Source organism: Choloepus didactylus, chromosome 2 (assembly GCF_015220235.1).
Source record: "Choloepus didactylus isolate mChoDid1 chromosome 2, mChoDid1.pri, whole genome shotgun sequence".
In the NCBI taxonomy this organism is placed as follows: domain Eukaryota; kingdom Metazoa; phylum Chordata; class Mammalia; order Pilosa; family Megalonychidae; genus Choloepus; species Choloepus didactylus.
The window spans coordinates 194,362,120-194,374,132 of record NC_051308.1 but is presented as its reverse complement, the minus strand read 5'-3'; the positions used below and the strand labels follow the sequence as shown (position 1 = coordinate 194,374,132).

General features: G+C 39.2%; 1 protein-coding gene across 1 annotated transcript in view; it reads left to right on the top strand.

Annotated features, from left to right (window-relative positions):
• Positions 1-12,013, top strand: part of ZYG11A (zyg-11 family member A, cell cycle regulator) — a 114,476-nt gene that overhangs the window by 96,921 nt on the left and 5,542 nt on the right. The window contains exons 12-13 of the mRNA XM_037827206.1: positions 5,232-5,293; positions 5,698-5,795. Of these exons, the coding sequence (XP_037683134.1) occupies positions 5,232-5,293; positions 5,698-5,795 (160 nt within the window). The remainder of the gene's footprint in view (positions 1-5,231; positions 5,294-5,697; positions 5,796-12,013) is intronic.

Genomic DNA, 12,013 nt, shown 5'->3' with positions numbered 1-12,013 from the left:
CTTGTCTTGTTCCTGATCTTAGAGGGAAGGCTTTCAGTCTCTCACCATTGAGTACTATGCTGGCTGTGGGTTTCTCATATATGCTCTTTATCATGTTGAGGAAGTTTCCTTCAATTCCTACCTTTTGAAGTGTTTTTATCAAAAAGGGATGTTGGATTTTGTCAAATGCTTTTTCAGCATCTATTGAGATGATCAATTGATTTTTCCCTTTCGAGTTTTTAATGTGTTGTAATACATTGATTGATTTTCTTATGTTGAACCATCCTTGCATGCCTGGAATGAACCCCACTTGGTCATGGTGTATGATTTTTTTAATGTGTCTTTGGATTCGATTTGCAAGTATTTTGTTGAGGATTTTTGCATCTATATTCATTAGGGAGAGTGGCCGGTAGTTTTCCTTTTTTGTAGCATCTTTGCCTGGTTTTGGTATTAGATTGATGTTAGCTTCATAAAATGAGTTAGGTAGTGTTCCCTTTTCTTCAATGTTTTGAAAGAGTTTGAGTAAGATTGGTGTCAGTTCTTTCTGGAAAGTTTGGTAGAATTCCCCTGTGAAGCCATCTGGCCCTGGGCATTTACTGGTGGGAAGATTTTTGATGACTGATTGGATCTCTTTGCTTGTGATGGGTTGGTTGAGGTCTTCTATTTCTTCTCTGGTCAGTCTAGGTTGTTCATATGTTTCCAGGAAATTGTCCATTTCCTCTACATTATCCAGTTTGTTGCCATACAGTTGTTCATAATATCCTCTTATAATTTTTTTAATTTCTTCAGGATCTGCAGTTATGTCACCTTTTTCATTCATTATTTTGTTTATATGGGTCTTCTCTCTTTTTGATTTTGTCAGTCTAGCTAGGGGCTTGTCAATCTTGTTGATCTTCTCAAAGAACCAACTTTTGGTGATATTTATCCTCTCTATTGTTTTTTTGTTCTCTATGTCATTTATTTCTGCTTTAATCCTTGTTATTTCTTTTCTTCTACTTGGTTTAGGATTGGTTTGCTGTTCATTTTCTAGCTTCTTCAGTTGATCCATTAGTTCTTTGATTTTGGCTCTTTCTTCCTTTTTAATATATGCGTTTAGTGCTATAAATTTCCCCCTTAGCACTGATTTGCTGCATCCCATAGGTTTTGGTATGTTGTGTTCTCATTTTCATTCGTCTCTATATATTTAGCAATTTCTCTTGCTATTTCTTCTTTAACCCACTGATTGTTTAGGAGTGTGTTGTTTAACCTCCAGGTGTTTGTGAATTTTCTAAGTGTCTGATGGTTATTGACTTCTAATTGTATTCCATTGTGGTCAGAGAATGTGCTTTGAATAATTTCAATCTTTTTAAATTTATTGAGGCTTGTTTTATGTCCCAGCATATGATCTATTCTGGAGAAAGTTCCATGAGCACTAGAAAAGTATGTGTATCCTGGTGATTTGGGATGTAATGTCCTGTATATGTCTGTTAAATCTAATTCATTTATCAGATTGTTTAGGTTTTCAATTTCCTTATTGGTCTTCTGTCTGGTTGATCTATCTATAGGAGAGAGTGATGTGTTGAAGTCTCCCACAATTATTGTGGAAACATCAATTGCTTCCTTTAGTTTTGCCAGTGTTTCTCTCATGTATTTTGTGGCACCTTGATTGGGTGCATAGACATTTACGATTGTTATTTCTTCTTGCTGAATTGCCCCTTTTATTAGTATGTGGTGGCCTTCTTTGTCTCTCAAAACATCCCTGTATTTGAAGTCTATTTTATCTGAGATTAATATTGCTACACCTGCTTTCTTTTGGCTGTAGCTTGCATGAAATATTTTTTTTCCATCCTTTCACTTTCAGTTTCTTTGTGTCCCTGTGTCTAAGATGAGTCTCTTGTATGCAACATATTGATGGTTCATTTTTTTTGATCCATTCTGCGAATCTATATCTTTTAATTGGGGAGTTTAATCCATTTACATTCAACGTTATAACCGTGAAGGCATTTCTTGAATCAGCCATCTTATCCTTTGGTTTATGTTTGCCATATTTTCCCCTCTCTCTATTAATAACCTTTATTGTACCCATAACGAATCTCTTTAGTACTGAACCTTTCTCCAAGTCTCTCTGTCCTTTCTTTGTTTCTCTGTCTGTAGGGCTTCCTTTAGTATCTCCAGTAGGGCAGGTCTCTCGTTAGCAAATTCTCTCAGCATTTGTTTGTCTGTGAAAAATTTAAGCTCTCCTTCAAATTTGAAGGAGAGCTTTGCTGGATAAAGTATTCTTGGCTGGAAATTTTTCTCACTCAGAATTTTAAATATATCGTGCCACTGCCTTCTTGCCTCCATGGTGGCTGCTGAGTAGTCACTACTTAGTCTTATGCTGTTTCCTTTGTATGTGGTGAATTGCTTTTCTCTTGCTGCTTTCAGAACTTGCTCCTTCTCTTCTGTGTTTGACAGTGTGATCAGTATATGTCTCGGAGTGGGTTTATTTGGATTTATTCTATTTGGAGTTCGCTGAGCATTTATGATTTGTGTATTTATGTTGTTTAGAAGATTTGGGAAGTTTTCCCCAACAATTTCTTTGAATACTCTTCCTAGACCTTTACCCTTTTCTTCCCCTTCTGGGACACCAATGAGTCTTATATTTGGACGTTTCATATCATCTATCATATCCCTGAGGTCCATTTTGATTTTTTCAATTTTTTTCCCCATTCTTTCTTTTATGCTTTCATTTTCCATTCTGTCATCTTCGAGGTCACTGATTCGTTGTTCAACTTCCTCTAGTCTTGTACTATGAGTGTCCAGAATCTTTTTAATTAGGTCAACAGTTCCTTTAATTTCCATAAGATCATCCATTTTTTTTATTTAGTCTTGCAATGTCTTCTTTATGCTCTTCTAGGGTCTTCTTGATTTCCTTTATATCCCGTACTATGGTCTCATTGTTCATCTTTAGTTCTTTGAGTAGCTGCTCTAGGTGCTGTGTGTCTTCTGATCTTTTGATTTGGGTGCTTGGGCTTGGGTTATCCATATCGTCTGGTTTTTTCATATGCTTTATAATTTTCTGTTGTTTTTGGCCTCGTGGCATTTGCTGAACTTGATAGGGTTCTTTTAGGATTTGTAGACCAATTGAAGTCCTTATCTCTAATTTATCAGATCTACAGCTTCGTGGAGTACACTTTCTCTAACTAACCAGCAGGTGGCGTCCACGAGCCACCTGTTCTCCACAAGCCAGTTCTCCCCTGTTTAGCCTTTTTGGTGAGTGGGGGAGTGAGTCTTGTGGGGTCCGATTGGTGTACCAAGCTTGCGTGTGTAGTTGGTGTTGCCTGCCCTGTATAAGGTGCGTGTTTCTGGGCAGTCAGGGAGGCGGGGGTGGCTCTAACAGTCAAATCTCCCTGGTGATCCTAGAGTTTTAAAGGTGCTGCAATAGTCTAATCCTTCAGTTCAGTCCTGCCACAGTTTGTCTCTGCCACTGACCCACAAGTCCTTGGTATTGGCGTATGGCTCCTGAGACTTGCAAGTGGGCCCCTCTTCCAGGCCGTGCACCCCGGGTCCTCTGTTGAGGGATGACTGTGCTATGTCACAGGTGAGTGCCGTCTCCCCAGGGCAGTTCTGGGCTGCTGGGCTGTGTAGGGAGGCTCCCAGTCTGCTGAAATGATGGCTGAATGTGGCTTTGTTAATTCACACTGCTCCACCTTCCCAACTCTGGGACAGTCAGCTGAGGTTGCAGGGAAGGCTAATGTCCATGCCCAGTTTTGTGGTGTGTGCCTGTTATTTGAAGCACTTCTGTCACACTGGGTTGTCTGGGGCAGCTCTGGGCTATGGGGCTGGCGATGGGCAGGAGTGTTTCCTGTCCACCAGGATGATGGCTGTGAGCGGACACCCCCCTTTTCTTGGGAAGTTGTGGTGTTCAGTGAATTTTCTCAGCCACTGGATTATTGCGTTTTGTCTCAGAGCTCTCCTAGTTCTGCTCTTGACTTGACCTGCCCAAATTGCAAGTCTTTGAAGCTTTCTGTATTGGGCTTCTTAGAGTAATTGTTTTAGAAAAAGAAAAAAGGATTAAAAAAAAAAGGGCCCTCCTCAGAGATCTAATGGGTTATTGAAATGCTAAGAGACAAAGCAACCAGGGCCATTAAGGAAAGGTCCACAGGGCAGAGAGATCAGCTTTTCTTCGGGATTTGCATATGCGCCTCAGGGCCTGAGCTCTGCCCTTCCCCTTTCTATGTTCACCAGAACTCCAAAAATCCTCCGCTTTTATTTTGGAGTTTTTCGTGTTGTTTTTTTCTATGCCTGTCTCCTCTCTGCTGGGCTGGCTGCTCTCAGATTCTCTGGTATCTGTTCTCAGTCTGTCTATGGTTGGAGTTTGGATCAGCAGAGTGAGTTTCCGATAAGAGCAGCCACTGCAGTTCTCCCTTCTCCTTCCCGGAGCTGACGGCCCCTCCTCCCATGGGACTGAGCCTGGCAGGGAAGGGCGCAGGTCTCCTGGCTGCAAAAACTTACAGATTTCGCTGATCTCAGCAGTTCCACGTTTTCATGAGTGTTGTATGAAGTATGCCCAAAGTCAGATTGCTCTGTGGTGTCCAGTCCATGCAGTTCCTGGCTTTCTACCTACTTTCCTGGAGGAGTAACTAAAACATACAGCTCACCAGTCCGCCATCTTCTTAGATTTTCTCTTAATCCCCTTGTTTTTAGTTTGGTGCTCCAACTCTCAACCATTAATGCGACTGCCTAGTTCAGAAATTCTTGTTGGTGGGAGAGGAGATCAGGGAGTTTGTTTTGTAAACATGCTTTCAACCAGTCCTCCTATTTTCAACTCCATCCTTAATCGCACTTCCAGAATTACCTAGAGTAATTATAAGTCTTTTGGGGTTCTGTTACAATCGGGTTGTTTTTTTGACATCCTCCAGAGGGACATCTACTAAATCAGTTACCGTTTCTCCATCTACTTTTTTCTTTGTGTTTGTCTTCTTTACTTTAATCATTTTTACCATTCTGTTAGTGGGGTTTGGGGGAGTAGAGGTAAATGCATACTCAGTCTGCCATCTTTAAATGGAAGCCCCTTTATTGTTGTAATTTTTCCACATGAGTTTATTTATATAACAGTTACTTAATTGATTTTTGGCTAGTAGATGCACCTCAAATTTGTTTAATCATCCCTCTATTTTAAAATTTTATGTTATTTTAAGTATATGTGTTTATAAATGACATGAAATAGTTGATGACCTTTTAAAAGTAGTGACATACAATACCAGAATTATGATTTCTCTTTTTTTGTATAGCATGCAACTATCCAGCATTGGCCAAGTTCAAGTTGTAAGATGACAGCATTGGTGACCTACAGGTAATTTCATGATGATGTAGTCGTCTTCTTAAAGCTTGTCCTTGGTCTACTCACTACGTAAAGTGATAACATTAGTAAGGCATTGGAGTCAAAAAGCCTTTTGTCAAATCCTATTTCCTTGTGATACTGGGAAAATCACTTTCAGAAAATCCTTGAGACTCAGTTTTCCTCATCTGTAAAATGAGGATGTCTGTGTGCAAGATTGCAGATGAAATATGAGATACTGAATATATAGAGTATCTAAGCAGAATGCAGTTTATTAAATGATAGTGTCCATTGTATGCTCCACAGTACACTTGTCTCAGTGAGTAATTGACCCTGAGGAGAAAATGTCAAAAATTATTATTATACCCTCTGAACATTAGCCTGAGTTCTGAATGAACATCTTCTTTGTACCACTTTAGATCTTTTAAGGCATTTTTTCCACTTCTTGGCAAGTTCTCTCAACCAGAGGTTCAACTATGGGCACTGTGGGCCATATATCATGTCTGCAGTAAAAACCGTATGTATTCAAAACATAGTTTTACAGCTATTTCTCTGTATAATGATTAAGCCTGACAATGGTCGTGTGGCTTTGAATTCAAGATGGAATTTTGAGAAATTGTTTACCTATATCTTCTGAATTTAATTCTTTTTTTAAAAAAGAAACTAATAAGTTTCTTGTATTAGTTTAAAAAATGTTACAGAATTTGTAATATATCCAAACAATATAGGAAGTGGAAGTTTAAGAATTTGATGATTGTTCTTCCAGACACTTTTCTGTGTACATAATATATATTTTATAGTGTTAATAATGTGTAAATGTTTTTAAACAAAATGGGCTTATTCTGTATATGTTGTTCCACAGCTTGCACTTCTCTCTCAAAAATTTATCATGAACACTCTTCCTTTGTTAATACATAAAGATCTTTTTCTTTGTAATGGATTTAGGAAGTTGGGGTGCCAGAACCAGGGGTTGCTTTGCAACCAGGTAAAATATTTTTCCATGTTTTGCTGTTTTAAATTCCCCTTTGAGAATTTTTTTGGTCTATATCTTTTGCCTCAATATTTCTATAAAAATTATCACTTTTATCATATATATAAAAGGGAATAGGCTATGATTTTATACTAGAAAACCCAAGAGAGAACTTTTAGAATTAAACATTTAGCATACTGGCTAGATATAAAATAAATACATAAAAAAACAATAGTTTTCTAATACTAGCAAAAATTGGCAAATGTAAGTAAAAGATACCATTCACATTATCAACCAAAGCATAAAATACATAAAAATGGCTTTAACAAGTAATGAGACCTCTATGGAGAAAACTATGAGAAATAATTTAAAAGCCTGAAATAATTATGAGACATACCATGTTACTAGAAGTAAAATTTTAGGATACAGATGTTTCAATTTATGGATATGATACAGTTCCAGTAAATAGGTATGAAATCGGGCTTCTGAAAATTATTGTAAGATGCTTCTGGTAGAATAAATAGTAAACCAAGGAAAATGATTTAAGGAGCTTTCCCTAACACTTATCATAACATTTTGAAAAGGTACTGTGAGTGGTGCTGGCATATGAAGCAATAGGCAGATCAGTGGATCAGAATGACTGAGAAACAGACACTAGTATATTCAGTTACAACAACAATAACTATAACAACTGGCACTAAGTTGAGTATTTACTGTGTACCAAGCAGTATTGTTAGTTCTTTAATCTTCCTAACAACTACAAGGGGGTAGTATGATTATTATGCATATGTTAGATGAAAAACTGAAACACAGAGAAGACAAATAACATGTTCAAGGTTAAAACAGCTACTTACTTGCAAACCCAGGTAGTGGCCTGTCTCTGGTCTGTACTATTACTTAAGAGTTCTTAGTATCTCTTCAATATGTGGATGTCATAATTTATTCAATGAGTCTCCTTTGAATGAATGTGTTTTCAGTCTTTTCATATTACAGAACTGCTTCAATGAATATATGTGGAGAAAGAGATGCACATGCACAGTATAAGAGGACAGACTGGAACCAGATGTGTTTCATTCCTAGTTTCTGTCATTTTCTAGCTTTGTGAACTTGGGCCAGTTACATAACCTCTCTATACTTCAGTTTCCTCACTTGTAAAATGGAGATAATAGTATCTATTTCATAGGGTTATGAGAATTGACTGAGTTAATAACTGTGAAGCATTTAGAACAGTGCTTGGCTCATAGTACTATACAAACATTTGTTAAATAAAATACATTGTTTTGCAAGTATGTGAATTAATCTGCAGAATAAAGTCTTTAAGATTGCTGAGTCAAAAGGCAATGAATATTTGTAATTTTGATAGCTGTTGCTAAATTGTCCTCTAAAGGGTTGATTACTAATTTGCATTCCCATCAGCAATGTGTGAAAGCTTGTCAGTTTCCCTATTGTAAAAATCAGTGTTATTTGAGCTTTTTGATTTTTGCCAACCTATGGTGGAAATGGTAGTGTCAGTTGACATTTATTTAAGTGAGGTTAATCATCTTTTTTTTTTTAATGTTTGAAAGCCATTTTCTTTTCTATTATTGTCTGTTGACATCCTCTCTTCCCTTTTTCGTATTGTTTGTTGGTCTTTTTCTGCTTGATTTAAAGGAACTCTTTACCTAGTAGGCTGTTTGCTGGATATGTATTGCAAATATTTTTTTTCCTAGTTTGTTGATTTGCCTCATTGTGTGTAAAGCAGGTTGCTATGTGGTAGGTCATAGAACACAAGCTCGGGCACAACAGAGGTTTTCATCAAGTGACCACTTTATTACTTATACAACACAAAGAGTCCAAAAGAGCAGGGGAAAAGATTCCTTCTTGGCTGGTCCCCTGGGTGGGGGGCCAAATGCTTGGTTGCGAGTGGGTGTAGGTCAGTGGGTGGTCAACTGCTTGGCCACTCCACACACCGCTCTTCACATCAGAGATGAGGGACACCTGTACTGACTGAGAGCGGAGGTTTTATACACCCCAGGGGGAAGGTGCTCTGCCAGTAAGATTCACTGTCTTCCCCAGGCTGCCTGCAGTCTCTTGCTAAATAGAAGCACACCAAGTAACTGCACACAAACAAGCAAGAGAGGAAAAGGAGGGGGTAGGGGAGGACGGGGGGATGACCACTGAGTATGTCGTTGACTTCCACAACATTGTGTTTACATTTCATTTTTTCTTATGTGGCCTTTGGATTTTGGGTCATGGTTACACTTAGATTATAAAAGAAGTCTCTTACGTTTTCTTCTAGTACTTTTCACTGTTTCATTTTTTACATTAAAGCCTTTGATCCATTTGACAGTTTTCTTGTATTATGTCTGAGGTATGGACCCAACTTAATTTTTTTCTAGATAGCTACTCACCGGTTCCAGGGCCTTTTTTATTTAATGACTTTATCAGCATTGTGTTAAATTTATAAATCAACTTAAAGGGAATTCACATCTTTGAGTATTTCCATCCAAGAACATAGAAATATATTTTAGGTCCACATTGTTTTCATATCCTCAAAGGATGCAATCAATGCTTATTTCAGTCTACCCAAATGTTTACATTTTCTTTGCTCACTGCTGCTTCTTTCACCTCCCTTTTTTTTCCCTAGATTCAGTTTTCAAGGGTCTGTTTGGTGACAATCTCTTTAACTGAAAATATGTGGGGCTTTTTCATACTCTAACTCTTTAATACTTTAGCTGAGTATAGAATTCTAGATTGATAGTTATTTTCTTGGGACTCTGCACTGAGAGGGCAGAGCTGGGTGGGGTCGGGGCTGGTAGGTGGTGAGTGGGGAGACCAAGGCACAGGAGGGTTGGGAGTGGGGGTTGGTAGAGGGGGCATGGCTTGGGCCACCCATGACCTTCCATTTCCTGCTGTGCTCATCTGCCCGCCCTGCCCGCATCCCCCTACCACCCACCCTGCTTCCACCTCCCACACCCTGAGGTCACGCCTGTGCACAGACCAGGGTGTTCATTGAATGCTGGTTTTCTTTTCCTGGGACAGGCTGTGCCTGGCCCCACAGGCTGCTATACCTCGCCCCAGGGGTAGCCCTTCGGGCATATTTAGGACTTCAGCTGACCGGGGCTGGATATGTTGCTACTTCTTTGGAATTTTCTCCTTTTTGATCAAGTCTGAAAATTCTAGAGTAGAAAACAGACTTCCAGTAACTAACCCCTGCCTTGTGGGCCCTGCCCCCAGCTCTGAGGCTCTTCAGCTCCCAGACACGGCTGGGTGGGTGGCCCCTGTCCCTTCTTAGGAGAGGGACCCCAAAGCCCCAAGAAAAGAAAAAAAAAGTGTTTTTGGTGAGAAAAAATATTTCCATTGTCTTCTGTTGTGATAGTGGTCTGCTGTTGAGCTAATTATCATTCCTTGATAAGTAATTTTTCCTTTTCTCCTTGGTTCCTTTATGGTCTCTTATTTTTTGCTGATCTGCAGTTTTACTACATTATATCTAGAAGTGGATTTATTTTTATTTATCCTGCTTGAGACTTTTATTTCCCAAATTTAAGAATTCAAGTCTTTCCAAAATTATTGATGAAAATTCTCAGTGATCTTCTTTTAAAATAAAACTCTTCCCCCATTTTCTCTGGTCTTTCTTGAGGAACTCCTATCAGATGTATATACCTTTTCTCATTCTGTTCTCCACATCTTCTAACCCAATTAAAAAAAAAATAGTTTCCATGTTTTTGTTTCTTTGTGCTACATCCTTGATAATTGCCTCAGTGTCTCAGATGTTTCTAGGTTTATTATTTCCCTCTTTAACTGTGTAATCTGCTCTTGAACTGATTCTTTAATTTCAATAACACATTTTTAAATGTATGGAATTTTAATTTGCTTCTTTTAAAATTATTGTTCTTTATTCTTTAAAAGTAATTATTTTATGGTCTTTTTCTGACCTAGTGTGTGTTTTGGGTGGGGTGTTTACTTTTGCTTATGTTGGATTTTCATGTTTTTTTTAATTTTTTGATTGTGAGCTCACCTTTAGTAGGGCTCATTTTTTTTCTGGAACAGTTCTTTTTAAACTAGGTTGTGGACATTCCCTTCATGAATGTTTTGTATTTGCTTTGGTCAGGTACTCCAGAGGTTTCCCTGGGCTTAAGATAATTTTGATATTACTTTTCAGCTCAAGGGTTCTCAGAACATGCTGATAGTATAGATTCAAATCCTATACCTACTTGGGCCTGAGGTTATGAATTCTTGGGAAAGATTTCTCCGCCCCACTCCTATATACACACCCAAAGCCAGGGCAGGCAGATGAGCACAGCAGGAAATGGAAGGACATGGGTAGCCCTTTGAGGAGTCCAGCTTTATGTGCTGATCTTGATTCCAACTTCTAAGTTAGAATCTAAACTCCTGATTACTGAGAGTGACAATCCCTTTCTTCCCCAGGACAGCTGCACTTACATGCTTTCTGCTTTTTGTTTCTGGCTCCTGGAAAATTCCTTTACTTTGTAAACTCACCTATGTGATTGTGATGGTTGGGTTCATGTGTCAACTTGGCTAGGTGACCCAGCTGTCTGGTCAAGCGGGCACTGGCCTGACGATTGCTGTGAGGATATTTGAGGCTGGTTAAGAAACCAACGGGCTGGTTTGTTGGATCATCAGTCAATTGACTGCAGCTGACTGATGACTCATCAAGGGGCGTGCCTTCCACAATGAGAGAATGCAATTGGCTGGATTTGGTCCGGGTGGTCAGTTGAAGGCTTATAAGCGGGACGGTTAGAGAACCTTCACTTCTTCTTCGGCTGCCCAGTGAAGCATTTCCTGGGGAGCTCGTCGAAGTTGCCGGTTCATTTCCTGAGGAGTTCATCGAGCACGTTCGTCGAAAATCCCAGTTCATTTCCTGAGGAGTTCGTCAAAGTTGCCGGTTCGTTTCCTGAGGAGTTTGTCGAAGTTGTCAATTCGTTTCCCGAGAAGTTCATCTGACATCTTCCTTGGAGTTGACAGTTTGTTACATCTCTCATTGATTCTGTCTCCCTAGAGAACCCTAACTAATACAACTTGGTACCAGGAGTGGTTCTTGAGAAACAGAATCTTAAAATGGGCTTTTACAATTTGTTTTCTACTCTGATTAGATTCAGAGGGACTAATGACTCTATTTCCAGTAATCAAGAGGGCACTGACAGTCCATGGCATGAGTTGGCAAAGGAAATACGCAAAATAGCACCATTTGATTCTCCTGATCATACTCTAGTATGAAGCAAGGCTCTGGGTGACAGTGTTTTCGACACTTTCACGGAGTTTTGCAGTATTAAGAGGTATAATGATGTTGGCTGGCTGCTCTTAGATACTTTGGATACAGTTGTAAGAGAAAGGGATGAGCTAAAGGCTTCAAATTCAAAACTTAAAACGCCGTATGACAGATGTAAAGGTTTCCATGTGTGCCCTGAAAGAAAATCTTATTTCCTGTGCCTGCAGACTGGAAGTTTCTGAAAATCAGACGCAGTCTCTTATTGTGCGAGTAGCACATTTACAACGTAAACTAAAATCTCAACCTCTCAGGGTGTCTGCTGTTAAAGTAAAGGCATTGATTGGAAAAGAATGGGATCCGGAACCTTGGGATGGGGACATATGGATTGATAATAATGGCAGTGAGGACATTGGAACCCTGGATTCTGCTAGGTCATTGTTAGATTTACCTGTAGAAGGCTGTCCTGGGGAAACAGCTTCTCTACCTCCAGTCTGCCCTAAGGAGCCTGCCACCCAACCCCCACCTAAGGAGATTAATCCTGTTTTAAGAGATGAAA